Source organism: Littorina saxatilis, linkage group LG2 (assembly GCF_037325665.1).
Source record: "Littorina saxatilis isolate snail1 linkage group LG2, US_GU_Lsax_2.0, whole genome shotgun sequence".
Taxonomy (NCBI): Eukaryota; Metazoa; Mollusca; class Gastropoda; order Littorinimorpha; family Littorinidae; genus Littorina; species Littorina saxatilis.
In genome coordinates, this window is record NC_090246.1 from 35063915 (window position 1) to 35090833 (window position 26919).

The 26919-nt window shown below is 41.9% G+C and overlaps 1 protein-coding gene across 2 annotated transcripts; it reads left to right on the plus strand.

The window, feature by feature from the left end:
- On the plus strand, positions 1-26897 carry LOC138958833 (BRCA1-associated ATM activator 1-like). Of its 2 annotated transcripts, XR_011453523.1 has the most exons (12): positions 1-298; positions 694-826; positions 1357-1650; positions 2101-2527; positions 4077-4196; positions 10560-10749; positions 11742-11916; positions 14424-14500; positions 14812-15010; positions 18379-18548; positions 20975-26222; positions 26384-26476. XR_011453523.1 is itself a non-coding variant. In XM_070330135.1 (11 exons), the coding sequence occupies exons 2-11, from the start codon at positions 694-696 to the stop codon at positions 21881-21883; spliced, it is 2694 nt and encodes an 897-aa protein (XP_070186236.1). In that variant the 5' UTR covers positions 1-298; the 3' UTR covers positions 21884-26897. The 2 variants fall into 2 exon arrangements, 1 of the variants encoding a protein (XP_070186236.1); XM_070330135.1 differs by having other exon boundaries at positions 20975-26897.
- The last annotated feature ends 22 nt before the right edge of the window (positions 26898-26919 follow it).

Consider the following 26919-nt stretch of genomic DNA (forward strand, 5'->3'; position numbering starts at 1 on the left):
TATTCATGACCTGTGAAAAGGCTATACTTTTTTGTGCCAGTCGAAGGGTTGCCATTTCTAGAACGAGGCAGCTCGTTTCCGGAAATGCGGCGCTTTGTTGGAAATCAAATGAGGTTTCGGGAAATCCCGATTATTCCAACTCTGCCCCGGATTCTTACTTTGCGCCCGACAGCTGCCGTTTGTGGTTTCCAGTTCAAAAGATCTACTTGTGGTCGCAGATGAAAGTTAGCGCAGAAATGTGCATGCACTTTCGTTGCTCTTGAGATGACATTTTATATTTTGCATCAAAACAAAAACTGTAAGTATTTGAAATTCGACATGTAGATCTATAAGATTAATGGGTTGTCGAAGTCGTGTCTGTTCGTAATACATTGTAGCGCCGCTGACTAGTGACACACTTCGAGGTTTTCTTCCTTTTCATTGGCAACAAATAGATAGGCTATGTATGTATCTAGTGACACAAACGGCTGACTGTCTGTCAATCTATTTGTCTGTCTGCCTGTACACATGCATAAACACAAACACACATACACACACACACGCGCACACAAGCAAGTACACACACACACTTAGGACAGTCTCTCAACAATCATTCCGAAGAGCTTCAATGGAGATAAATTCAAATTGCCAAAATCACATTAGAATATGGAGAATGTTCTGTGTCAGTGATTAATTGTGTGTGTCAATGTACAGATGGACATGGCGGGAGAAAAGGACAGGTTTTTGTCAATGCTGCCCGGCACTCTAGACGCGTTGTGTGGTATGCGAGGGTTACCGCATGATGACACAATCCTACATCGTCTGCTGGATAAGATCATATGCCTGAGTCAGTATCATTTGTCCTGCATATGTGTTGCTTGTTTTTTTCTTTCTTTTGTTGTAGTTCTTGTTGTTATTGTTGCTTCTGTTAGTATTTGAATTTGTTCAGACTCAGAGTTCCTGTTCTTTTATTTTGCTGTCGTTTTTTGTTCTTCTGCCTCTTTATCTTCCTTTGTGTTGTTTTTATGGTGCTTTCACATGAATGTTAAAACAATGTCAATGATTAAAGTACATGTCAGTGTGATAAATCTTCTTCTTCTTCCGCTGCGTTCCCAATCAAATCAATACATTGGCAGTGCAAATGCTGAGGTTATTGATTTACAATGAAGGCATACATAGAACAGGATTTTGTAACCATGGGCATTTCTGTAAAGCTTTTACATGCATGCACACACACACACACTCACACACACACACACACACACACACACACACACGTGGACACACACACAACATATAAACACAAAATATATAGTATACACACTCAAAATGATATAAACTGACATTAAACCTCAAGCTCTTTGCAAAAAATTTCAGTTACATCACCAGATGATGCAAACAGCGCTGGCCTGTTCAGCTTTTTGGATGCAGTTGCTAAGGACGTCAACAATCTGAATGCATCAGTGCTGGTCCTGGCACTGGGGATGGCAGCACCTCTGGTGTCTATGGCAACACTGCCGGTGGAGCAGCGGCAAAGGGTGATGTCTGTGTACAACTCTGTTCAGTCAAGCGCAGTGATGGAGGACACATCAGTGGGAGCTGCCTACTTCAACAGTTTGGCCAGTGTGGTGGGCTATCCTATGGGACTTGAATGGCTTGAAAAAAACAGCAGTGAGTGGAATATCATAATATTTATAAATGCATGTATCAGAAATGCAAATGATTCCCTCTCTCATTCATTTTCTGTTTCCTTCTCAGCCATTCTATTTGCTTTTCTTTTGCTCTTTGTTTTGCTTTTCTGAGGTATTTGTTAGTCCTCAAGAAGCCCTGAAAGGTGCAAATTTGACAGCTGTATTGTCTTTGTCATGGTGAGTAAGAATCTCTTGTTTTAACATTGTGAAATGGTAGTTTATTGTGTCAGTTTTTGTGTGTGTGTAAATTGCATAACTATTATTTCAGGGATGGTGCTACATATATGCCGTAATTTCTTATATTTATGAAAGTTGTGGCAACAAACTCGGCAGCTGGTAATTTGCTGAGAGATATACATGTATTTTAAATTATTTATATTAACATTTTGCGACACTATTATTACTTGTTCCTGTTCTTGAATCATTTCAGTTCACATGCAGACGGCACTCTCAACGCTGGAAACAGCACAAAGTGTCTTTCTTCTAAAAGCAGCAGAAATCCTTGTGGTCGCAAGCGTCACAAAAAGCTTGGAGTCCAGTGCCCCAACATCCACCCCCTCTTCTCCAACTTCACCGACTGTTGTTAAAACAATGCAGTTCCTTTCTGACGCATTAGCAGTAATGGCAAAAGGGAGTGCAAATTTGCTTGATCAGATGATCGTGTCAACTCACGTCAGCACTTTTCACCAGTCTGTTGGGCAGATCATTTCACTGCTGTGTGACGGTGAAAGGTTTTGCAAGTGGAAGTGTGGAGAAGAGGGGTTTGTTGCTTCCCTTGCTCGCCTAGCTCTGCAGCATCCCTCGGAGAAGATTCGCTTTTCTTCACTGCAGAGTACTGCCAAGCTTACTGGGTTTATGTAAGTTGGGATACAGTGATACCCCTCTTTTAGGGCCACAACCAAATGTGAGAAGAACAGTTCTAACAAGTGAAGGGGATTTCAGACCTGTTTACTCATACGATTTCGCCGTATTTTGTACGCCAAGTTTCCAAGAATACGATAAATACGCTGGTTGATAAGAAAATATGACGATTTCCAATGTCATATTCTTACAGTTTAATCATCAGTGCAACGGACGTTGTATTGGAATTTCACTTCTAACAGTTTTACGTCGGTCACATGATTAAGAAGCTCCTCTACCTGGTAACAGACCTGTTTACTCTTTCGGAATGGGCGGAAGTTTTACGGATTTAAGATCGTTTTTCCGCTTGTCCGCGCACTGCTTGAAGTCTTCCGCAATTTGGCGCGATTTTGAGAAAAAAATATTTGTGATGTTTTTGGTAAAAAGTCGTGATAGTTTTCTCAGTATTAAGACGTCTTTCGTCCATTTCCGGTTAAAACGGTGTCTTCTTCCGGGACTTCGGTTACACGTATTGCCTGTTGTTGTCCTTTTGCAAAATGCCTCCAAAAAGAAAGGAACAACACCGACACAAAACTGACGATGAAGAGCGCGATAGTGTGTGTGGGGCAAAGAAGAAGAGAATCTATTATCAGAAGTGGAAAGAAGATTACTCAAAGAAGTATCCGGACTATCATTTCTGCAATGGATCAATGATCCAGCAACTTGCAAGTTCATTTTGCGTTCCTGAGTTTTACTTACTTATTTCTTCAATGCCCGAACTTTGTTGAACGATTTGGATTGATCAGCAGCCCTCTTTCGTTCACTTTTTTCTTTCTATTTGCTTTCTCCGAAAACTACATCTCAAATATATACAATGACGCTATCATGTAATGTAGAATTAAGTTTATCATTTCTTTGCACACAGCAAATTATGAAAAAAAGAGTGTGTTTTATTGCTTTAGAGCGAGTTTGTGGCTTTAAAAAAAATCTTCCTCATGAAGTGGAAAATCTTCCTCATTTTCCTTCAAATCTTCCTCATGGGTCAATTTAAGGGTAAACAGGTCTGTGGTAAGAAAATACACTCAATAGTTTGAAAATACACTAAGTCTCTGTGGAAAATACACGTACACCAACTGTTCAAATTTGGTAAACAGGTCTGGGATTTTAAATGCAGAGGAAATGAACAGACCATCTGTGAAAGCATGTTTAAGATAGGGAGGGGGGCAAGGGTCTTGGAAGTGGGGTTGCACTTTATTGCATGCATGATATAGCTTCTATCTTTGTGTGTCTGTCGGATTTGTTTGAGTGTGAATGAAGTCATTTTGGTACCTGTTGCTTCTTGTTCTGTTTCTGACTGAAGTAGTTTTGTCATGTTAGTAAGATAGCATGCACATAGACCACATGTACATACACACACATACAAGCACAAGCACACACATACAGAATCACACTCAGGTACATTCAAAGATGCATGCGTACTAGTTGTTTAACTGGGTTTTTTTGTGAATACGCAAAGTAGCACCAGCATGTAACTTATCAAAGTTTCTTCTCTTTTGCACCTTGAAGGGACAAAGACGCTCAGGAGAAGTTCTTGGCCAAAGAGATAGTATTCCCACTGCTAAAACTTGTGTCTGAGGGTGAGATTGAAAGGGAAATTACTGTGGCTGCTACATTTATCAACTGCAGGTTTGTATCTCAATAGTGTATTCCACATATTTTATCATGGTCAGAATCGGGATATTGAGCTATTGTTTCTGCATAAAGAGAGTTTCCTGTCACTGAATTGCATTGCCTTGTGATATACACAACATGGCAGGGATTCAGTAGTTGAAGACTGCCACTTTAGATGTATTTGAATTTTACTCAGCAATGTTATTGAGCAATACTTCTTCCAAGCTCAAAAGGCTAGCCTGCCTAAAAACGAATAATGTACCAGTGGAACCCCTCACAAAGACCCCCCTCTCTAACGACTACCCCGCCACAACGACCCTTTTTTTTTTAACCGATGTGTTTCCTTATATAGTTGTCACCAGTGTAGCGACCACCCCGCTCTAACGTCTAAGGACCGACCTAACAGCTTGTGTAACGACTTTGTCAGACCACAGGCGGAGGTATCGTTCACTGGACCACCACTATGATAGTAAGACTACTATGATAGTGGTATATATAGAGGTTACAACACAAGTGTTTTTTTATATGGCTTGTATTTCAGTCAAGACCCAGCGGATGAATATCAAGGGACTCACGAGCCTCTGGGTCTTGACTGAAATACAAGCCATATACAAAATCACGAGTGTTGTAAACTGTATATCCCATGAAGATCCAAAAAGACATCGTGTGACGGAAACATCAAGCTTTAGTTGTCTGTTCAGATGCACCTCTGCACATACATTATTCTAAAGGCACGTCTGTTGATCTATGTCAAGTCGGTGCATAATGGTGGCTTGGTTGTCACCGTCAGCTGAAAGCCTCTTACACGGATTTGAGATCTTGGACACCTTCATCGTCTATGAGGGTCTACTGCACCACAGAAGAGCTAGAAAAACTCACAAATTGCATCGAACAGCTTGTCCAGAGAACAGTCGTAGTCGATGATGTACCGATAAGAACGTGTGTACCAGGTACACTGTAACTTCACATGAGCATAACATTGCTTCTCGAACGGACTGGGTTTTTGACGATTGCTAGTTTGACTTCTGTTTTAGTTGAGAGCACGAGCACACACACTCAAACACATACGGCTTGTCATTTTGATCACAAGAGAGAAACAGAACTGCGAATAGAAGGAAACATAACAGATTACGTCCCCATAATATGACGCGATGGATGACAGACTTCATGAAATCTATGATGCTGTGATGATAGTCTCGGCAAGACGAGACCAAAACTAAGCTATAGCACTGAACGACTCTCGCGCATGTTCTCAAAAGCGTGGTGACCCCTTGCACATCCGGTCTTACAGGTACATTTGCTTTTGGAATGTCAAAGACGACAAAAAGTAGAGCCAGCTATGATGTATTTCGTGCACCCTTATTTATCCACTATATTATGTGTTAGAAGAGTGCAATAGTTACATCATGGATTTGACAAGAGTACAATGGAAATACAAGAAATATACCTAGAGTACATTTACAGAGACAAAGAAGGGAGGTCATGGGATATATATTATACTAGAGGAATACCCGGCTTTGCCGGGTGAATCGCGAGACAGAGACAGACAGCGTGGCGGTTCGCCGTCTTAGAGCACGTGTGAACATTTTCATCCACCAGTTTGTGCCCACTCAAAGGAAGGCAAGAACATACAGAGAGACAAAAGCCGCCAGACCCCATCACAAACAGAACTCTACAATCCACAGGTGTTGCCTGGCGAGCTAGCTATAAATAGCTCACAACTTCTAAGGCGAACAACTCTGCAGAGTCTGCTGTGAAGGGCGACGGTAGTCTCCCTGTCACACTCGACCCCCTTTGAATGAACTTTGTCCCCAAAGTTCCGAACCATGGACCCGCCAAGCTTAGGTCCCTCCCAGGTTGGTGGAATGGGAACAGCACGAAAATGATTCAGTGGCCTGAACATTTCATGTCGAGTCCCATCCCTGTCGACGACGTCAAATGTAACCGAGTGCCGAAACACCACAATCACCTTTGAAGGCAAAGTCCACTCAAACGGGATTGAGAATTTTAGAGCTTATTTCTAAGCCCTATAATAACTGTTATGGTTTCTCAAAGGAAGGCCCAAACATACAAACACACCAAAGCCGCCAGACCACATCACAAACAGAACTCTACAATCCACAGGTGTTGCCCACACACACACACACACACACACACACACACAGAGAAGCCGTATATATATAATAATAATAATAATAATATGGGAGATTTATAGAGCGCTTTACATTCTCAAAGCGCTTTACAATGACAAACATACATAATACATACAAAGCAAAGCAAAAGCATGTGCAGCAGCATTCAGCACACAAGTGAACAACGAAACTCAAACACTACATCAATACAATCTGCAAGCATACTAACACAGGCAAAACATTCAAACATTCAAACACCTGATTCAAAAATGCACCATGTTGAAATGAAATTAATCGAAATACTGGGTGAAGAAGTGTGTTTTAAGGTTTGATTTGAAGGAACAGAATGTTTGGCAGTGTCGGATAGAGTAAGGGAGAGAGTTCCACGCAACGGCAGCAGAGTGGGAGAAGGCTCTCTGGCCGTGCTGTTTGCGACTAAAAGAAGATAGACGGAATATTCTAGTGTCTACAGAGGAGCGGAGGGATCGTGAGGGTGTATAGAGTGTGAACAGGTCAGACAGGTAGGATGGGGCTGAGCCAGATATTATTTTGTAGCAGATACAGCAGCACTTATATTGGATTCTCAGCTCTACAGGGAGCCAATGAAGTTTCTTTAGCAAGGGGGAAGAGGACTGGGACCGAGGGGCTTTGCAGACAAGCCGGGCTGCAGAATTTTGAACGCGCTGCAAAGGATGGATGACAGACTGAGGACAGCCAATGAGAACAGAATTTCCGTAGTCTAATCGAGAAAGAATGTAGGAGGAAACAAGGGTCTTGGTGGCATCTTCGGTAAGGTATGGGCGGATAGAACCTATTCTCTTAAGCTCGATGTAAGCGGACTGACAGACTTTCATAACATGGTGTTTCATGGAGAGATCGCTATCAAGAAAGATGCCAAGATCACGGACGGAGTCTGAGAATTCAATAGTGCTGCTGCCCAAAGTGATAGAAGGAGGGAGAGAGAGAGAGGAGGAGAGGGAGGATTTGGTGAAACGAATGGGTTCTGTTTTGTCACAGTTAAGTCTAAGCTTGTTAGTGGACATCCAGAGTTCAACGTCAGCAATGCAAGACTGAAGGGAGGTGGTCATCTGGGCGTATTCTGAGGGAGTCGCTGAGTTCTGAAGCTGAGTGTCGTCAGCAAACATTTCGTGGGAAACGGAATGTCTGTCGATGAGGTCAGTCAGAGGGGAGGTGTACATGATGAACAGCACGGGCCCGAGCACAGAGCCCTGGGGAACGCCAAAAAGGAGGGAGGTTTCCTGGGATGGGACGTCGTTTACAATTACAAAATTTGTTCTGTCTGAGAGATAGGATCTGAACCAATTTAGAACTGAATTTTGGATGCCGAAAGTGTGCTCAAGGCGGGACAGCAGGATTTCATGATCAATTGTATCGAAAGCGGCCGAAAGGTCTAACAGGAGGAGCAGGGAAATTTTGTTATCGTCTAAGGAAGTCAAAATGTTGTTGAGGATACTAAGGACTGCGGTCTCTGTGCTATGGTCCGTGCGGTAGGCTGACTGGTGCGGAGTGAGGAGGTTGTTGGCAGAGAGGTGGGAGGAGAGCTGGTCTAGGACTATCTTCTCTAGGATTTTAGAAAGAAAGGGAAGGTTTGAGATGGGCCTGTAGTTCTTAAGTACGTTGGGGTCGAGGGAGCTTTTCTTCAGAAGGGGTTTAATGACAGCTTTTTTGAAATCTGAGGGGACGGTGCCAGTGGAAAGGGACTCGTTCAGTATTCTAGTGATGGTGGGTAGAAGGATGTCTAAGTGATCACAGAGGAGGGGGGTGGGGAGGGGGTTGAGGTCACAGGACGTTTTGGCAGACTTCACAATGAGTTTACGAACAAAATCTTCAGAGACTGGGGTGAAAACAGAGAACGAATTTCCAACAAAAATGGGAGAGCGGTCTGAGTCGCTATGCTGGGCGAAGCTGTTGCGGATGGTCAAAATCTTTTCATGAAAATACTTAGAAAAAACATCTGGCAGTTTAGACATGTCATGTACAGTTGGAAGGATGACCTGTTTTGCTTTACCAAGCATGGTGGTGACAGTGTTAAACAACTCTTTACAAGATGAGGATGCTGCGACCTTGGATGAATAAAAAGTGGTCTTGGCGGCATCAACAAAATCTATGACTTTCTGCTTGGTGGCGTCATAAATCTGCTTATGTACAGTCAGCTTGGAAGATGCCCAGCGTCGCTCAGCTTGACGCCGCTCACGTTTCAACTGTTGAAGCTCCGGAGCAACGGAGTTATACCAAGGGGTAGGCGGACGCTGGCGCACCTTCCGCTGTTGCACAGGAGCGTGCTTGTCTAAGACTATCCTAAGGTTTTTGTTCAAGTCAGAGACAGACAGATCATCAACAACGATGCTAGCTAAATCATGTGAAAAATCAGACTTGTCAATAGCACGAATGGAACGCACTGACTTTACTTGAGGAACAGCGTTCTGCTTTGGAACATCAAGACGGCATAGAATAGTCACATGATCAGAGGTCAAGTCATGACAACACTCTGTAGTATGAACAAGATAGTCACTGTCCCGATAAATCACAAGATGTATATCTATATCTATAAATATATAGAGATAGATGACAGTGTATTTTTCGCGTGGCTATAAATTGATTCGACCTTTGCACTTTTACAGTGAGGACAACTTACAGGTGCAAGGAAAGCGTTCTGGACAGTGCAGTGACATTCTAAAAATAGTAACGTAGTAACGGGAATATGGATTGACGCCACACGAAGGAAGGGAGATAAACGCAAAACACTGGAGAAGATAAGGAAGAGTTACTGGGAATGGATCTGGAAAAATGAACAGAAAAACCAAAATCGGTTCAGCGCTGCGCGCTGAGAGCACGTGTTGAAAATTCTCATCGACCAGGTTGTGTCCGGGGTCTACCTGAATATGCCCACCAAATTTGAAGCAAATCCATCGAGAACTTTGGCCGTGCATCGCGAACACACACACACACAGACACACGTCGTATATATATATAGATAGTAGTCTTACTATGATAGTGGTGGTCCAGTGAACGATACCTCCGCCTGTGGTGAGACAAAGCCAAGACTCTCAGTCAGCGTAGCGCATCACTGACAAACCGGTTATAACCAGTTGAATAGCATTCACCTAATGGAAGTCGCCGGTTTTTTTTTATTTCGCTCGATTAGCGATTACCGGTACTTTATTAGCTCTCTACTCAAGACTCGGCGCTTTTCTCTCTTTTTCGCGAATCTTCGTTTGTCAACAAGTCGTCTAGATAAGATAGCGTACAGAGAAACACCGGATGTATCAGGATCTCGCGCGCACGAGATTTATTTTTTTTGTGTCTCGCGATAGTTGGAGGAGCGAGAGCCGCCATGTTGTGTTTTTGTCTGCTCGAAATGTGCGCAAAAGTCGTAAATCATCCCAAAAAAGCTTATTTCGGGCGGGACTACATGTGTGTGTTGGTTACAAATTGTGTGTGTGATATTTTTCTTCAAACTTTTTCACTTTTCTTCTTTGTTTCACTTGTTTATTCTCGGAGCCGATTTCGCCAAATACCGTACTTTCATTTGCCTGGTCGTTTTGATTGATTGACACGATCTGATTATATTTTTTTCGACGGCGGCTAATATAGTGACGCGGCCTATACGTGGCTTGTCCCAATTTTTTTTTTAAAGTCGGGGGGTGCGGCTTATAAAACGGTGCGGCTTGTAATCCGTCAAATACGGTAACTTTTTTTGCATTGAAACATGCACCAGAACTGGTGGACACCATCGACAATGTCAAACATGAAATCGAAGCAGTTTGCTTGAGGAAACGGTTGTCAGCAACTCAAACTTCTCTGTTTTCTTTTTTTAAGAAAATCTGAGGTGACTTTCTTTGTGGCCCCCTGACCCCGCCCCCTCCCTCTGTAAGGACCCCCCTCCATAAGGACCGATTTTTGTCAACATTTTCAAGGTCGCTAGAGAGGGGTTCCACTGTATACTCAACAGTGTATCGCTTTTTAAAGCTAAAAATCCTGGTTCTGGTCTGTGCAGTAACACTTTGTAATGGGCATCTCTTGAAGTTGCTCCTGTTCCCATGTTTGAATAATTACTCAGAACCTTGTGTCAATTTGCCGTGGCTCTGGATGGTCCATTCAGACCGCATCTTTTTAAACTCTCAAAAATAATTATTTGGAGTTGATTCCATGTAACTCCCAATGCTGCAAGTCGTTTTCCCAGAGTGTATACAATTAAAGCAGAATATAACTGCATTGTTTTCAGTCAGACCAGCGCAACCTCTGAGGCGTTGTCCACACTGAAGAAGTTTTACCAGATGCCACACGATATCCTGTTTGGTCAACAAATCCAGAATAAAGAGCTAACGGCGCTGGCCCCTCTGGTTACCACGGCGTTACAAGACAAGCAGAGATTCAGCAAACTGATCTCCTCCATCCTGCATTCACTGACACAGGTAAGCCTTGCCCATTCTCAGACCTATTAGAAAGAAAAGTAAAGGTGTGTGCATAGATTTGGGGGTAGGGGTTCGCGTGTGGTTTGCTTCTTAGACCTTTGTTTTCAAGGGGAGTTGTGATATTTTTGTCTTTTTTTCCATGAGAGGAGGGGACTTTTTACATATATATGCAATGCTTTCTAGTTGTGGTACAATTGAACCTGTCTATAACCACCAATCAAAGGACCAACCAGAAATGGTTATAATAGACATTTGGTCACCACAGAATGGGGAGTTTTATAGGGGGAAAAATCGTTAGATATTCGATTGTCATTCTTAATGCGCCACATTCACTAGGTTAAATGGGTTTGACTTAGAGTGCCTGATGCAAATTACATATGAAATCTTACATTTGCATATGCTGCAATCGGGCATGAACCCCCCACGGGTTAGGGGGAAGAATTTACCCGATGCTCCCCAGCATGTCGTAAGAGGCGACTAACGGATTCTGTTTCTCCTTTTACCCTTGTTAAGTGTTTCTTGTATAGAATATAGTCAATGCTTGTAAAGATTTTAGTCAAGCAGTATGTAAGAAATGTTAAGTCCTTTGTACTGGAAACTTGCATTCTCCCAGTAAGGTCATCTATTGTACTACGTTGCAAGCCCCTGGAGCAATTTTTTGATTGGTGCTTTTGTGAACAAGAAACAATTAACAAGTGGCTCTATCCCATCTCCCCCCTTTCCCCGTCGCGATATAACCTTGAACGGTTGAAAACGACGTTAAACACCAAATAAAGAAAGAAAGAATCGGGCATGAACATGGCAAGGATGGGTGCTGTCATCTTGGAAATACTGACAAAACACTCTTCTTTGTTCAGGTTTATAAATGCTGCTGTGTCCAAACCAGATTCAAATTTTCTTCTTTCCCATGTTTAATTGATCAATCTTTGAGCTTATTTGCATCATTTGAACATTGAAAGGTTCTCAGATTCAAAGTGTTCTCTGTGTTGCAGACGAACAATTGCGATGGCCTTATACGGCTTCTGCAGAGCGCAAGCACATCACGGGACAGTGAAGATTGGTCCTCGCTTCTGTCGACATGGCTGGAAGGAATAGGAGCTGTTGTCATGGGCAACCAGAGACTTCTCAACTCCTTGCTGCATCAGCTGCAGCAAGATGACAGTCTAGGTAATCTGTGTTCTGATGGAGAAAAAATGTGCACATGAGGATTTATCAGGCAATCACAATTTCAGCAATTTCGTGGATTTAAAAAAAGAACAGAAAAAAGCAAACAAATTTTTTTTAAAAACCGCACCCCCCCGATTTTTAAAAAAAAATCAGAAAAATCCATACACAAGCCGCTCCGGCATACAAGCCGCGCCTAGAAGCAAAGTTCAAGTCAAGAAACATCGAAAGTCAACGAAAAAAAACCACACACACACAAAAACGAACCGGCTAACTTGTCAGTTTTGCACTTTACTTTCAGCATCAGATGTTGAGTGATTCACAGAACTCTGGACTATCAAACTGTCCTCTCGTCCTGCACACAGCACCTGTAGTTAGTTCTGTAAATCACTCAACATCTGATGCTGAAAATCCGCTGAAGTCGGACTCCTCAGTGTCGGAGATGAACAAGTTCAGAATGGCTTCTGGCACAGAGTCACCGGAAGTGTCACTCTCGGCCCCACTGTCAGTGGCTGTCGTGTTGTCTGTCGCGTCGTCTGCTCCAGTGATGATCTCAGCCTTTCTGAAGCCGTTGATGATCGTTGACTTTTTGACAGCATCCCAAGCTTTCAGGACCCACTGGCACACATCTGCAAAGGTTGCTCTACGCATGCGGCCAGTCTTTGTGAATGATTTCTCGCCATCCACCATCCACCTCTCCCACTCATCCCTCATCACCACTTTGAAGGGCCGGTTCACACTGATATCGAGGGGTTGCAGGTACTTTGTTGTGCCACCCGGGATGATAGCGATGATGGAGTTGGTGGCAGTGACTGACTTTTTGACCTTCTCAGTGATGTGTGCACGCATGCTGTCCATGACTAACAGAGCTTTAGTGCGACGGAAGAAACCCCCTGGCCTTTTCCCATAGCATTCTGTCAGCCAGGTGTCCATCATCTTCTCATCCATCCACCCCTTCTTGTTAACCTGCACGACGATCCCCTTCGGAAACTTTTCTTTCGGCATTGTGATTCGCTTGAAAATCACCATCGGCGGAAGCTTTTCACCCGAAGCCGTGCACGACAAAACACAGGTGAAGTGTGTTTTTTCATGTCCCGTTGTTTTCAGTGCCACAGAAGACTCGCCCTTTTTGTTTACTGTGCGTGTCAATGGAAGGTCAAAGGAACCTCATCCATATTTATGATGTTCTGTGGGCCAATCAGATTCTCAGCTACCTGCTCTTGTGCGTAGTTTCGAAATGACATCATTTTCTCCTGGAAGTCTGGCGGCAGCTGTTGGCACAAAGTTGTACGTGCACGCAGTGACAGACCTTTGCGCCTCAAAAATCGGCAACACCAAGATTGACCGCCTTTGAAGTCGTCTATCTTCAGACGTGTTGCAATGGTGCGTGCTTTCAGACGAAGCTGAACAGTTGAAACACCGCGACCATCCTCACGTTGTGTGTTGACCCAGTCCTCCATTTCGTTTTCTAATTGTGGCCAGCGTGCCTTGCAACCACGGAATGCTTTTGTGGATTTCTTGCATTTCACAAGTTCGCCTCGTTGCTTTCGCCAACACCTAATCATGCTTTCATTGACGCCGATTTGTTGAGCAGCAGCGCGATTGCCTTTTTCAACAGCCAAGTCTATGGCTGCAAGTTTGTAGGCTGCATCATAGGCCTGCCTCCGTGTTTTCGGCATCGTGGTTGTACGTTGCTTTGTTTTAGGAGATGTGCGTGTTGCTGTTCTCTGTAGTAGCAATGCGAAGTGATCGATCAAAACCGGTGTATGCCAACCCATTACTGTGTGAGTGTAAGTTATTGTCATGCTTCAAACTTCCGGAAAGAAGGTGAGTGAGTGAATTGAGGTAAACACAGCTGATTCAAGGCCATTACACAGCGGCGATCCAACTTCCGGAAACTAGGTCACTGAGCGAAGTCGGATACACGCCACTGATTCAGAAAAAGTCATTCATAAGCCGCACCGCCTTATAAGCCGCAGGGGTCCATTTAGGAAAAAAAAGTCGCGGCTTATAGGTCGACTTTTACGGTACACACAAAAACTTGAAGGCATGTGAGAGGAACGAAACAGTTTTTTTTTTACATGCACAATTATCTTTCACAAGAGGGGGTTAAATTCATATTAACAAGGGCAAAATGCTTCTGCTTCTGGGGCCATTGCCCCAAGACCCCCACCAGTGGATCTGCCATTAGACCCTGCCAGGGGACCTACGCGTCCCCCTGGACCCACAGTGTTATTAATTTCCTTAAAACTCTTTCTTCCTTGAATGGATTGCCTGATTTATATAATTTACGAGTACCTAAAGTTGGAAAGTTTATTAGTACATGTATGATTAATATGGTGGTGGAGTTTGTTCGCTTGTGTTCAATTTTGGTCAAACATGGTGAATATGAATCAGGCTTGCTATTGGATCTGGATTCATTCTGTACTGAATTTTTATTTTCATTTTTTTGATTTGACTGTTTAATTTATTGAGTAACAAATATTGGTAAGCTGTTATCTTTCTTGCAGAGCTCAGTTTGGTTGAGTGTTCAGCAGCACTGAAGAGCTTCCTGCAAATCATGAAGCGTCCAATGGTGGAAAGCAGGGTGAGTGTGTTGTTTTGTTCTGTGTGGCTGTCCTGTTTATATTCATATGGCTGCCTGATTGTGTGTGATGTTATCTGTTTCTGGCTCTGTTGTGCGCCAGGATTAAACTGCTTATACATGCTAGAAAGAACTTTAGAAGCCATGTGTGCATGTGCCATTTATGTTATGAGTGTTTAAATTAATACATGTATATGTATGTAAGTGGCAGGACCTCTTGGTATCAAATTAGCTTATAGTGGCTATAGTTAGAAGCAAGATGAAACATGGTACCTGTACTAATAATGACACAACATCTTTGGGGTTTTTCACAGCTGTACAGTCAGACGTGTTCAGCATTTCTCAACATCCTTCGCAAGCAGACAGCGCGTTGCAGTTCTGTTGAGAGTGATGAGATGCGAGAGGTCATGGGTCAGACATTAGAACTGCTAGAGCGCCGCCTGGTGGCCATGCAGTGGGACATCAGGGACACGACTCTGGAGTTTGTTCGCAGTCTGATCTGCACTGTGCCTGGTGAGTTATGCTCTTTGATGGTGTGAGATTGTGTTGATTGTAGATGCCTTTGGGTTTCCTTGAAGCCTTGGTGGAGAATGTTCAACTTACTTACTACCCGTTCAGCCCTCCGGAATGTAGAATTTTCAAGAAACATTTCATTTACTAAATTTACCTAAGTGAACAGCGTCTGATGGTTGCTACCAGTGGAAAATGTTTTGTTAGGTTTCTTTTCTGTGTGAGCATTTAAAGTTTTGTGTCGTTTTTGTTACTGGCGCTTGGCTGTACACGGTTCAGTTCCCCGCCGTGAAAGCTTGTTGTGTAAGGACATTCTGCTAAGAGGAGACCTCCCTTATTAAGGACACTCAGAGCTGCCAACTGATACGCTTTCAGCGTAGCATCCTTCGTTTTAAAAGCAATTGCTAAGGTGCGACACTTAAACAAATATTCCCAAGCATGCAACATTTCTTTCTCTTAGTGAGTCCTGGTACTTATTTCTGCTTTTTATACCGAGTAGCAGTCACAAAATGAGTTGTAAAACATTGTCTACACTGAAAAGTGGCACTGTGCATTAACAGCTATTGTGTTTTCAGCGTAGCAATAGGGTCCGATATTTAGACGAGACAAGTATAATGCCGATGAGTCGAAGACGAGTCGCATTATACTTGTTCGAGTCTAAATATCGGACCCTATTGCTACGCTGAAAATACAATAGCGATTATATAGCTGTTCTGACCTTCATTTGTTGTTCCAAACTTACAAAATGACAGTTTTTGCGTCGATGCGTTGATCTCAGGTTTTGATCTTTCTTTCTTTATTTGGTGTTTAACGTCGTTTTCAACCACGAAGGTTATATCGCGACGAGGGAAAGGGGGGAGATGGGATAGGGGAAAGGAGATGGGATAGAGCCACTTGTTAAGTGTTTCTTGTTCACAAAAGCACTAATCAAAAAATTGCTCCAGGGGCTTCATAACTCATAACTCATAACTCATAACATTTTATTGATCCAACAAAGGAAATTAAATTGGTCATCAGCACATATAGGTCATTAATTAATAATTATAAAAGAAGAAGAGAAGAAAATTTATAAAACCCATGATAACAAAAAAATATCTAAAGTAATATATGTACAACTACAATACCCTTTTTACTTGCACACTTGACACACTGACACACCAACACACATGCATACATACCTACATACATACCTACATACATACATACATACATACATACATACATACATACATACTTGCAACGTAGTACAATATATGACCTTACTGGGAGAATGCAAGTTTCCAGTACAAAGGACTAAACATTTCTTTCATACTGCTTGACTAAAATCTTTACAAACATTGACTATATTCTATACAAGAACCACTTAACAAGGGTAAAAGGAGAAACAGAATCCGTTAGTCGCCTCATACGACATGCGGGGTGCAGAGAAATAAGGATGTGGAAAAGAAGACTTTTAGTAAGTGAAATAAAGGTGATGGATCCAGCCAGGTAGAAATAAGACAACAAGAAAAGAATTGGAAAACTGCAGGGAATAGTAGGGAGAGTTTTCTTGGAAGGAAATATAGATGAAAGGACTGGTAAGGCAGAAATAAGACAAAAGAAGAGAAGAAACAGAACCGTTAGTTGCCTCTTACGACATGCTGGGTAGCATCGGGTAAATTCTTTCTAGTCCCAACCAATATGGGACTCCCCCTAACCCGCGGGGGGTTCAGGTTTTGATAGCAGACGTCGTTTCTTATGCGCATTAGTTTTGCGCAGGCACCACACTGACTTTGGAAAAAAACTCGATTTGACAACACAGCTGTTAAACAGCTTTTTATTAGTTCATGCGTATACAACAAAAAGAAGTTTAAGATTTTTTAATTTTGAACAAGACTACTTATGAAGAAGACCAAAACACAACATCAACGGAAAACTAGAAACAACTGAAGAACTAGGATGCAACAAGGGGAGGAGAAGAGAACAGCTAATCCGTACAACGCGAGCAGACTGCAGCGAAGTTTTCAGTTTGGGTGAATGGCATTTATACTTGTCTCGTCATGAAGCGAATTTTTCAACCTCAGTTATAAACGACAATATGAATGTTAGTGCCATGGGCTGTACATCAATACTTCAGAGGAGTAGTGGGGTATTTAGTGTGGAGTTACGAGATAAGAAAAGCCGAATGCGAAAGTTTGTGTCAGTCGGCAACGGCTGAGCTCACACAGGCACACAAAAACTGCTGTTCCGTTTTACTCCCCTGTTTGTACTACATCTTTTGACTTTGGGCATTTTGTGGTGTTTAGGGACAGACCATAATTGGTTTAGTTCTATTTCATCGGGAAGTTAGCAGAAAAGGGTATGCTATCAACATTTGTAAAGCTGAAAAACATTCCCGAGAAGAATTTCAAGTTGTCAGTGTATGATGAAACATCGTGTGGTACAGATGGGTAAACCGGAACCATGCGTCTTTGTTATTGCCAATATACTTTTGGATATTGGCAAAAATGGCCGACTTCCGTAGCATTATGCTTTGATGATCGGAAAAGACCATCCAATCACAGCCCCCGAATTCTGCCACGTGTCCATCAGAATAGCTATATACTCTCTTATTGGCGTTTTATGTACCTGCATTTTAATGAAACTTTATTTAAAATGTCTATTCTTGTGCAAGATAGCATAAATGCGGGTGTGGGAATACATGTTAAAAATTTCTACACTTAAACACCATTTGCTACGCTGGAAATTTAAAAAAAATCTAAATTGCTACACTGGAAGCTTCACAAGGGTTAATTTTGGCAGGTCTGGACACTTCTCCTTTCCTTTGTCTTTAAATTTTAACGAGACATCCTTTTCATAAAAAACCCACATTGGTCTCTTAATTCCCCTTGGGGAGTTTTGCCAGTGACAGATACCACTACTCCCTAACAAGCAGTGATACCTCTCATTTGGACAGTGGTACCTCTCATTTGGACAGTGATACCTCTCATTTGGACAGTGATACCTCTCATTTGGACAGTGGTACCTCTCATTTGGACAGTGATACCTCTCCTTTGGACAGTGGTACCTCTCATTTGGACAGTGATACCTCTCATTTGGACAGTGATACCTCTCATTTGGACAGTGGTACCTCTCATTTGGACAGTGGTACCTCTCATTTGGACAGTGGTACCTTCCATGAAAGGACACCCTTGAGACCAGCCGAAATTGTTCCCACATTGTGGGTGGTATATTTTGATGAAATTAATAGACAATTTGGACAACAAAAGGTGTCCTTTCAAGGGAGGTGTCCTCACATAGCAAGTACATGTACCGCTGTATTTCATGCATTTCAAAATGTTGCTTGTGTGTTCACCGTGTGTGTTCACCGTGTGTGTTCACCGTGTGAACAGATGCATGGTTTCTTCGTCTGGCATTGGAGCGTCATCTGCTGCGTGACGCTTGGAGTTGCCTAAAGGATGGGGAGAGTTATCCTCGTGCCAGTGTTATTACCATGGCAACCAGACTGATCATGCTGCCTAACTGGTGGGCTGCTTTTCTGCAGGACTGCAATGTCACTGAGGTTAGTGTGGTGTGCATGTGTGTGTGTGTGTGTGCGGGCATGCATGCATGTTCTTTGCTTTCTTGTTGAAGTTGGTTGTACTACAGTCTTAAAGGGTATTTTTTTCCATTCATCTGTTAATTTGGTTTGTCTTATTCTTTGACGTATTTTTTCTCATTGGTTGCAATGCATGATGTTCACCTACTAAGCAAAAAAGACATGTTTTCTAGCAAGGTAATTGTTAGAGACAACATTGTTTTTGAGTGAAAGTGACTTTGTCATGTAAGGCTATCAGACAACAGCTTTCACAAAAGGAATGTTTATTTTTGAGTCACTTGAGAAAAAGTGACTCTATGTAATCGGTCAGTGTTAGTCTGTCCGGCCGTCCGGCCGGCCGTCCGTAGACACCACCTTAACGTTGGACTTTTCTCGGAAACTATCAAAGCGATCGGGCTCATATTTTGTTTAGTCGTGACCTCCAATGACCTCTACACTTTAACGATGGTTTCGTTGACCTTTGACCTTTTTCAAGGTCACAGGTCAGCGTCAAAGGAAAAATTAGACATTTTATATCTTTGACAAAGTTCATCGGATGTGATTGAAACTTTGTAGGATTATTCTTTACATCAAAAGTATTTACATCTGTAGCCTTTTACGAACGTTATCAGAAAAACAAGGGAGATAACTAGCCTTTTCTGTTCGGCAACACACAACTTAACGTTGGGCTTTTCTCGGAAACTATAAAAGTGACCGGGCTCAAATTTTATGTGAACGTGACTCATTGTGTTGTGAATAGCAATTTCTTCCTGTCCATCTGATGCCTCATATAATATTCAGAACTGCGAAAGTGACTCGATCGAGCGTTTGCTCTTCTTGTTTCATGTAATAAATGTTCCGATAACTTACCGTATTTGACGGACTACAAGCCGCGACTTTTTAAAAAAAAAAATCGCATTGCGGCTTATAAAAAGATGCGGTTAAAACGTTACCTAAACTTGAATAGCATTCACCTAATGGAAGTCGCCGCGGATTTTCATTTCGCTTGATTAGCGATTACCGGTACTTTATTAGCTCTCTACTCAAGACTCGGCGCTTTTCTCTTTCTTTCGCGAATCTTCGTTTGTCAAAAAGTCGTCGTGACAAGATAAGCGTACAGAGAAACACCGATCGATGTATCAGGATCTCGCGCGCGCGAGATTTCGTTTTTTTGTGTCTCGCGATAGTTGGAGGAGCGAGAGCCGCCATGTTGTGTTTTCGTCTGCTCGAAATGTGCGCAAAAGTCGTAAATCATCCCAAAAAAGCTTATTCCGGGTGAGACTACATGTGTGTGTTGGTTACAAATTGTGTGTGTGATAATTTTCTTCAAATTTTTTCAGTTTTCTTCTTTGTTTCACTTGTTTATTCTCGGAGCCGATTTCGCCAAATACCATACTTTCGTTTGCCTGGTTGTTTTGATTGATCGACACGATCTGATTATACTTTTTTCGACGGCGGCTAGTATAGTGACGCGGCCTATACAAAGGCTCGTCCCAAATTTTTTTTTAAATGTCGGGGGTGCGTCTTATAAAACGGTGCGTCTTGTAATCCGTCAAATACGGTACCATTCTTGTTTTTACATTTAGTCAAGTTTTGACTAAATGTTTTAACATAGAGGGGGGAATCGAGACGAGGGTCGTGGTGTATGTGTGTATGTGTGTCTGTCTGTGTGTGTGTGTAGAGCGATTCAGACTAAACTACTGGGCCGATCGTTATGAAATTTGACATGAGAGTTCCTGGGTATGATATCCCCGGACGTTTTTTTCTTTTTTTCGATAAATACCTTTGATGACGTCATATCCGGCTTTTTGTAAAAGTTGAGGCGGCACTGTCACACCCTCATTTTTCCATTAAATTGATTGAAATTTTGGCAAAGCAATTTTCGACGAAGGCCGGGGTTTGGTATTGCATTTCAGCTTGGTGGTTTAAAAACTGATGAGTGAGTTTGGTCATTAAAAATCGGAAACTTGTAATTAAAATTATTTTTTTATTAAACGATCCAAAAACAATTTCATCTTATTCTGCGTCATTTTCTGATTCCAAAAACATATACATATGTTATATTTGGATTAAAAACAAGCTCTGAAAATTAAAAATATAAAAATTATGATCAAAATTAAATTTCCGAAATCGTTTCAAAAACTATTTCATCTTATTCCTTGTCGGTTCCTGATTCCAAAAACATATAGATATGATATGTTTGGATTAAAAACACGCTCAGAAAGTTAAAACGAAGAGAGGTACAGTAAAGCGTGCTATGAAGCACAGCGCAATCGCTACCGCGCCAAACAGGCTCGTCACTTTCACTGCCTTTTGCACTAGCGGCGGACTACGTTCAGTTTCATTCTGTGAGTTCCACAGCTTGACTAAATGTAGTAATTTCGCCTTACGCGACTTGTTATATTGTGCAGGCATCATTAGTGGATGAGATGGTAAAACTCCTGTCCGAGGATTCAGAGGCTTTCCCTCGCCGTGCTGCCGTTCAGTTTCTGACTGCTCTCTTCAGCCATTTCCCCGCACATCCACCGGCCACTGTTTACTCAGATGTTGCTCAACAGAGGCACAAGATCTGCTCAGCAATGAATTTGTTTATGGTCGACCTTGACTGGGAGGTCAAGGTCAGGCTGCTGGAATTCTGGGAGAAAATGGCGACACCCTTGTTGTCAGGAGAGCAAGGTGCAAGAAGAGATGAGGGAAATGGAGAAGTGAAAGGTTCAGGTGACACAGGTGATGCACCAGGGAGGAGTAACACAGGTAAACAGCGCAGCAGTGTGACAACGCAGGGCAAGCGGAGAAGTGACAGGAACAGTGAAGAAAACTACTCCATGCTTGCAAGCTTGTTGAAGGACGGTTTTGGATTGGCTCTGCTAACAGGAACGGAGGACTATGACACAGCTGTCCAGCAAAAAGCTCTTCAAATTTTGGCTGCTGTTGAAGAGAAAGTCACTTGCAGCGGTCACTCGCCTACCAAATCTCAGAAACTGAAAAGTGAAGTACAAGATCCTCTGATTGTTGCATCCAATGTGGGCCCACAAGCGGAAATCGGTGACACTCCTAAAGAAAACGCTTCCAGCGTTATTCCTGTTGACGGTGTTTCATCAGACCCAGTAGCACAGTTCTTGCACAAGATCTCGCAGCTTAACCCCACACGCCAGCTCATATGTTTGGGACCAAGCTCTGATGTGTATGATCAAAACCCGTCTTCTTTGATGGAAGACGTGATGGCTGCTACAAAGGCAGCGGTCAAGAGTAGTGAAGTGTCGCTCATGTCTGAAGATGAGTTTGAAGATGCTGATGACATGTTTGTTGACTGTTACTGATGAAAAATGTTTGGCATGCAGTATAATGACTATTTTTTTGCCATAAACCACCAGCTCGGAGATGTATTGTAAAAGAGAGTGTGCCAATACTATTGAATTTAAAGCCAGAAGTTGTGTTGGCCAACCCACGGGTCGTCAAAATCTTTTGATGGTGACAAAAGGAATTGTTGCATAGAGCTGTCTCGACCAGCTTGGGCCTGGTATTACATACTTCCAGCATGTTATATTTTTTGGCATTTAATCTAATGACTCGGTGAATATAACTGTAAACCATTATCACTATCACAGGGTGCTATAGACATAGACATAGAACACTTTATTATCTCAACGAGGAGAAACTCAGGTGTGGTGTATACAGCATTACAATAAACAACGTAAAACGTAAGAACATAAATAAAATATTAAAGCGCAAATAGTCCACTCATAATAGTAGTCCACTCTATGGAAAATGTGTCAGCTGGCAACATGTTTGTTGACTGTTAGTGATGATTTATAGTTTTTGGCATTTAATCTAATGACTACTCCCCGCGGGTTAGGGGGAAGAATTTACCCGATGCTCCCCAGCATGTCGTAAGAGGCGACTAACGGATTCTGTTTTTCCTTTTACCCTTGTTAAGTGTTTCTTGTATAGAATATAGTCAATGTTTGTAAAGATTTTAGTCAAGCAGTATGTAAGAAATTTTAAGTCCTTTGTACTGGAAACTTGCATTCTCCCAGTAAGGTAATATATTGTACTACGTTGCATGCCCCTGGAGCAATTTTTTTATTAGTGCTTTTGTGAACAAGAAACAATTAACAAGTGGCTCTATCCCATCTCCCCCCCTTTCCCCGTCGCGATATAACCTTCGTGGTTGAAAACGACGTTAAACACCAAATAAAGGGAAAAAAAAAGAATCTAATGACTCTGTGAATATAACTGTAAACCATTATCACTATCACATGGTGCTATAGTGGAGCTCTGTGGAAAAAGTGTCAGTAAGTGAATGTATAACTGGGAGGGCAAGTTTGAGGATGATGATGATGTTTGTTGACTGTTAGTGATGATTCATATATATTTGTTGTGGCATCCAATCTGATGACCACATAAATTCCATTTTAAACTACACATTCACTGTCAAAGGGTATAGTAGCAATTATAAAAATGTGCCAGTGGACTAATGGTTATGTTAGAAGGCAAGTTGGAGGATGCTGAAGACATGTGTTGACCCTTACTGATTATATGAAATATTTGCAGTATGTCTATCCAACCAGTGCTAATGCTTATGATCTTGAACCACAATTGCTGTTGTATGGTGCTTTGGCATTTCAAAACGTGCCATTCATATCTATTTACAGTGGAGTCCAGCTATAACGAACCTGGGTATAACGAAATCCCGCTTTTAACGAACTGCCATTGATTTCCCGGCAGACAGCCTTCTATTTCTTACTTGTTACTTTCCGGCTACAACGAACCTTTTGAACTCATTTGCATAACGAACCCCTCTTATAACAAACACGTTTTCATCGCCCCAGAGCCGTTTTGTCTCTAAAAGTCACGAACTGATGCCAATAATTGTCTCCAAAGACAAAAAATACACAAAAATACACAAACACAAGTGCACATCGCGTGATGAGCGAACTCTGAACAAACAGCGGGAGGTGCACGGAACAGCCACCGCCGCTGTGTTTTCACTATTCCAATCAGCTGCTAAGCTATGACTGTGCTCTAAAAAGTCACAAGACTACAAGGATCTGCATGTGAGGCGAGATCAAAGGCAGGTCCATTGTGATAGCTGGGTGGCCTTCTTTATAGACACAAACCTTCTTCCCAGGGGTCATTGACCCAGTTTTAGCTATGAGAGGTGGTTCCCCTTTCATATGAGAGAGGAAACACTTCCTGCACCCCGGTCAGTGACCTGGGGAGTTTAACCTATGGGCGGTCTCTTTGATGTCTTGAGAGGAAACTTGACCAGGGTAGCACATGCACCAGAACTGGTGGACACCGTAAATCGGAGATTGATCAGAATGTACATGTACATGCTTTTACACGACTTTTTAAATTTTACTTCTAAAATAAATTGTGACAGTAAAGTAAACATTTGAACTATGCCTCTATGGATTATATTATGAAGCTGTTGAAAACATGCAGAGATTGTACTCTCCAAGGAAAGATCGATGGGACGATCATTTGAAGGTGAGTGGGAAAACTTGTCTTAAGGCCATTTAGGGTTGAAAACTCTACAGCGAATTACTGATATAACGAACTAAAATGTATCTCCCTTGAGATTCGTTGTACCCGGACTCCACTGTACATGCTTGCTACTTCCTTTTTATGAGGACTTAATTTGTGCAACAGACTGTGCAGAACGCAATAACAAACCATCTCTCAAAGGGCGGCATCATAAAACATGTTAACATAGCCATTAATTGGAAATTTGTGTCTGCAACTGATGGCATTGTGAAATTACTGTCACCAAAGAATACTTTGTCATGTAATACTACTTTATAATGTTAGAGGCACAGTACGCCTTCCGTAAACCATCACAGATACTCTCAGGCTTTTACACACAGTACAAACACCCTTTTGTTTAAACACTCACCGCTTGAGAACATCCTAGGTGCCCTATGTAAAGAGCGAGCAATTTTCAAAGAATTCATTTTGCGGATTGTCTGATCAGACAATCGGACGGTGCGTTTTGGCGCAAGACCTAACTTTTAAAATCTAAATAATAAATTGACAGCTTGTTACACAAACATTCTTAAATCGTAAAATAATTCTTTTTTTTATCTAGACAAGATCAGTACAATTCGAAGTTTTGAAAGTTTGAAAAAAGAAAAGCCTGGAAGAAGAATCACGCAAGGTCGTGGTTCTCGTAGCAGACGACGGTTATGCCTATCGCTAGTTCCTCTGAACAGTCAAAAGCCATCGCTAGAGTTCGTGTGAATCGCAGCTGTTTGTTGCGTTTAGATTCAGAGGTACATAATAATGTGCTATTGCAGATAAGCTTACAGCGAGTCACATTGAAATCACAAACTGACGACTACATTGTGGAAAAAAAGGAAACTGGATCACACAGGTTCACGATGGCTCAGGGGTAAGGTAAACCACGCAAAAATAAATTCTTTGAAAATTTCTCGCTCTTTACGGAGGGCACCTAGGATGTTCTCAAGCGGTGAGTGTTTAAATGAAATGGTGTTTGTACTGTGTGTAAAAGCCTGACAGTAGCTGTCATGGTTTACGGGAGGCGGAGTGAGCCTTTAAAGTGTAACTAAACAAGCAAAAAGGAAAAACATCGTTCAGCAACCTTTACACTTTGATATGAAGAAGGGCCTCATATACTGTCGAACTGCGAAAAAAAATTTTTTTTCTCTCACTCGGACACTGTTTGACGGACATGTGAAGTGCGCGCCAGGAACGACAATCTTCTTAGTTTACATGATTAATGCCCTTAATTTTTGGTTCTGGTACTTTCAGTTCCGGCTGTTGTCATCAATCTACCAAAATAAAAGATCAAACGGAGTTTTCGATTTTTATTTCATGGTTCAGAAAAATATTGCTTATTTTCTGAAGTCAACCGTTTTAGCGAATCTTTCTTTGATTCTTAAAAGTCATTTCAGATTTTTGAAAAATAGTTAACGGTTAGTAATTACCAATATATCGTAAACAAACATATCGATAGGTTTTGGTAAGAAGACACAAGTGTGATGAATGTGGTACCAGTATTTTTGTGGTAAGTAAGGATGCATTTCTTTGCTGTTAGCACATTTACAATGCACATTTAATCTGTTTAGCAACATAAACGAAAGCATGGTACAGTGCCGCTTGTTTGTGGTCTATCTTTTCGCGGCAGATGCGTAACAATTAGGGTCTCAGTTGGAAAAAGCTGCTCGGAACCAGAGCAGATTTGGCTTGGGTTCTTTGAGTGTGAATGATCGACGAGTGGCTTGACATTTTTAACGAATCATTACTGTAGCCTACTTGAAACCATCATCTGTTTCTGAATTTGTCATCAGTTATGATTGAGCAGTCTCATAGGAATCGTCCATAAAATGTTAAACCGAAAAAGGGCAGACGATTCTGAATCACACAGGCTGCTGTACAAAATCAGATCTAAAACGATATTTTGAACTGCGACGTCTGCGTAAATGCCCTGTAACAAAATACCTTGTCCTGGTCATGTGTATACACATCAGCTTCTATTGGGAAGATCAGTATTTTATATTAATCACAAATACAAGATTAGAAATAGTTCTGAAGATCGCCTTTGATTTCAGTTTCAGCGGCAAACTAGCAGATCTGTCCAAACCGGCATCGTTTCATGGTTGAAACTTGAATAATCCCAAATAGATCTGAGTGGGGGTAAGTTTTATAGTATTTCAATTTTTTACGGTAGTTTTATTTAAAGATAGTGTAGTAGATGTCTCTGGTGAAGACTACAGTTATATGATTTTTTTGTTGTAATATTAAAATGATTGTTCTTTATTTACACAATTGAATAATTTGTATTTATTTGTTTGCAGATGACGGCATACTGAGTGCTCCAAGAACATACGCCTGCTGGCATTTTGTGTCTTTTCTGAAGACGTCGAGGCAAGCAGAAGTCACGGTCCTGGCCACACACACACAATGACATGAACAAGAAATGATATTTTTTCATGGGCATATCCAGTATTGAAACTTTATTACCATGCAAACGCAACGATTAGAATTTAGAGACGGTCATCGGTCACACACACACACACACACACACACACACACACACACACACACACACACACACACACACACACACACACACACACACACACTGGGCGGATCCGGAGGGGGGTTCCGGGGTTTCCGGACCACTTAGGAGCCGGCCTTTGTATTCTAAGTGACGATTTTGGAAAGAAGTTGGCTAATTAGTTTGCTGAGGTTGCGCCAGATCGATCAATTGTCCTTGTTGTGATTCAAATTTTTCTTCTTAATATATTTACTTTTTTGGAAGGTGTATTAGGGGATGTTTCTTGGCTCAGATTGATCCATTTTCCTTGTTTTGTTTTTATCAACATTTGTC

What these genes read in the sequence shown, in the direction of transcription:
- LOC138958833 (XM_070330135.1), top strand. Translation starts at nt 694, where the DNA reads ATGGACATGGCGGGAGAAAAGGACAGGTTTTTGTCAATGCTGCCCGGC. An exon ending in GCCAAGCTTACTGGGTTTAT is followed by an intron (nt 2,528 to 4,076) that starts GTAAGTTGGGAT and finishes TGCACCTTGAAG; the next exon opens with GGACAAAGACGCTCAGGAGA. An exon ending in AGGACTGCAATGTCACTGAG is followed by an intron (nt 18,549 to 20,974) that starts GTTAGTGTGGTG and finishes TATATTGTGCAG; the next exon opens with GCATCATTAGTGGATGAGAT.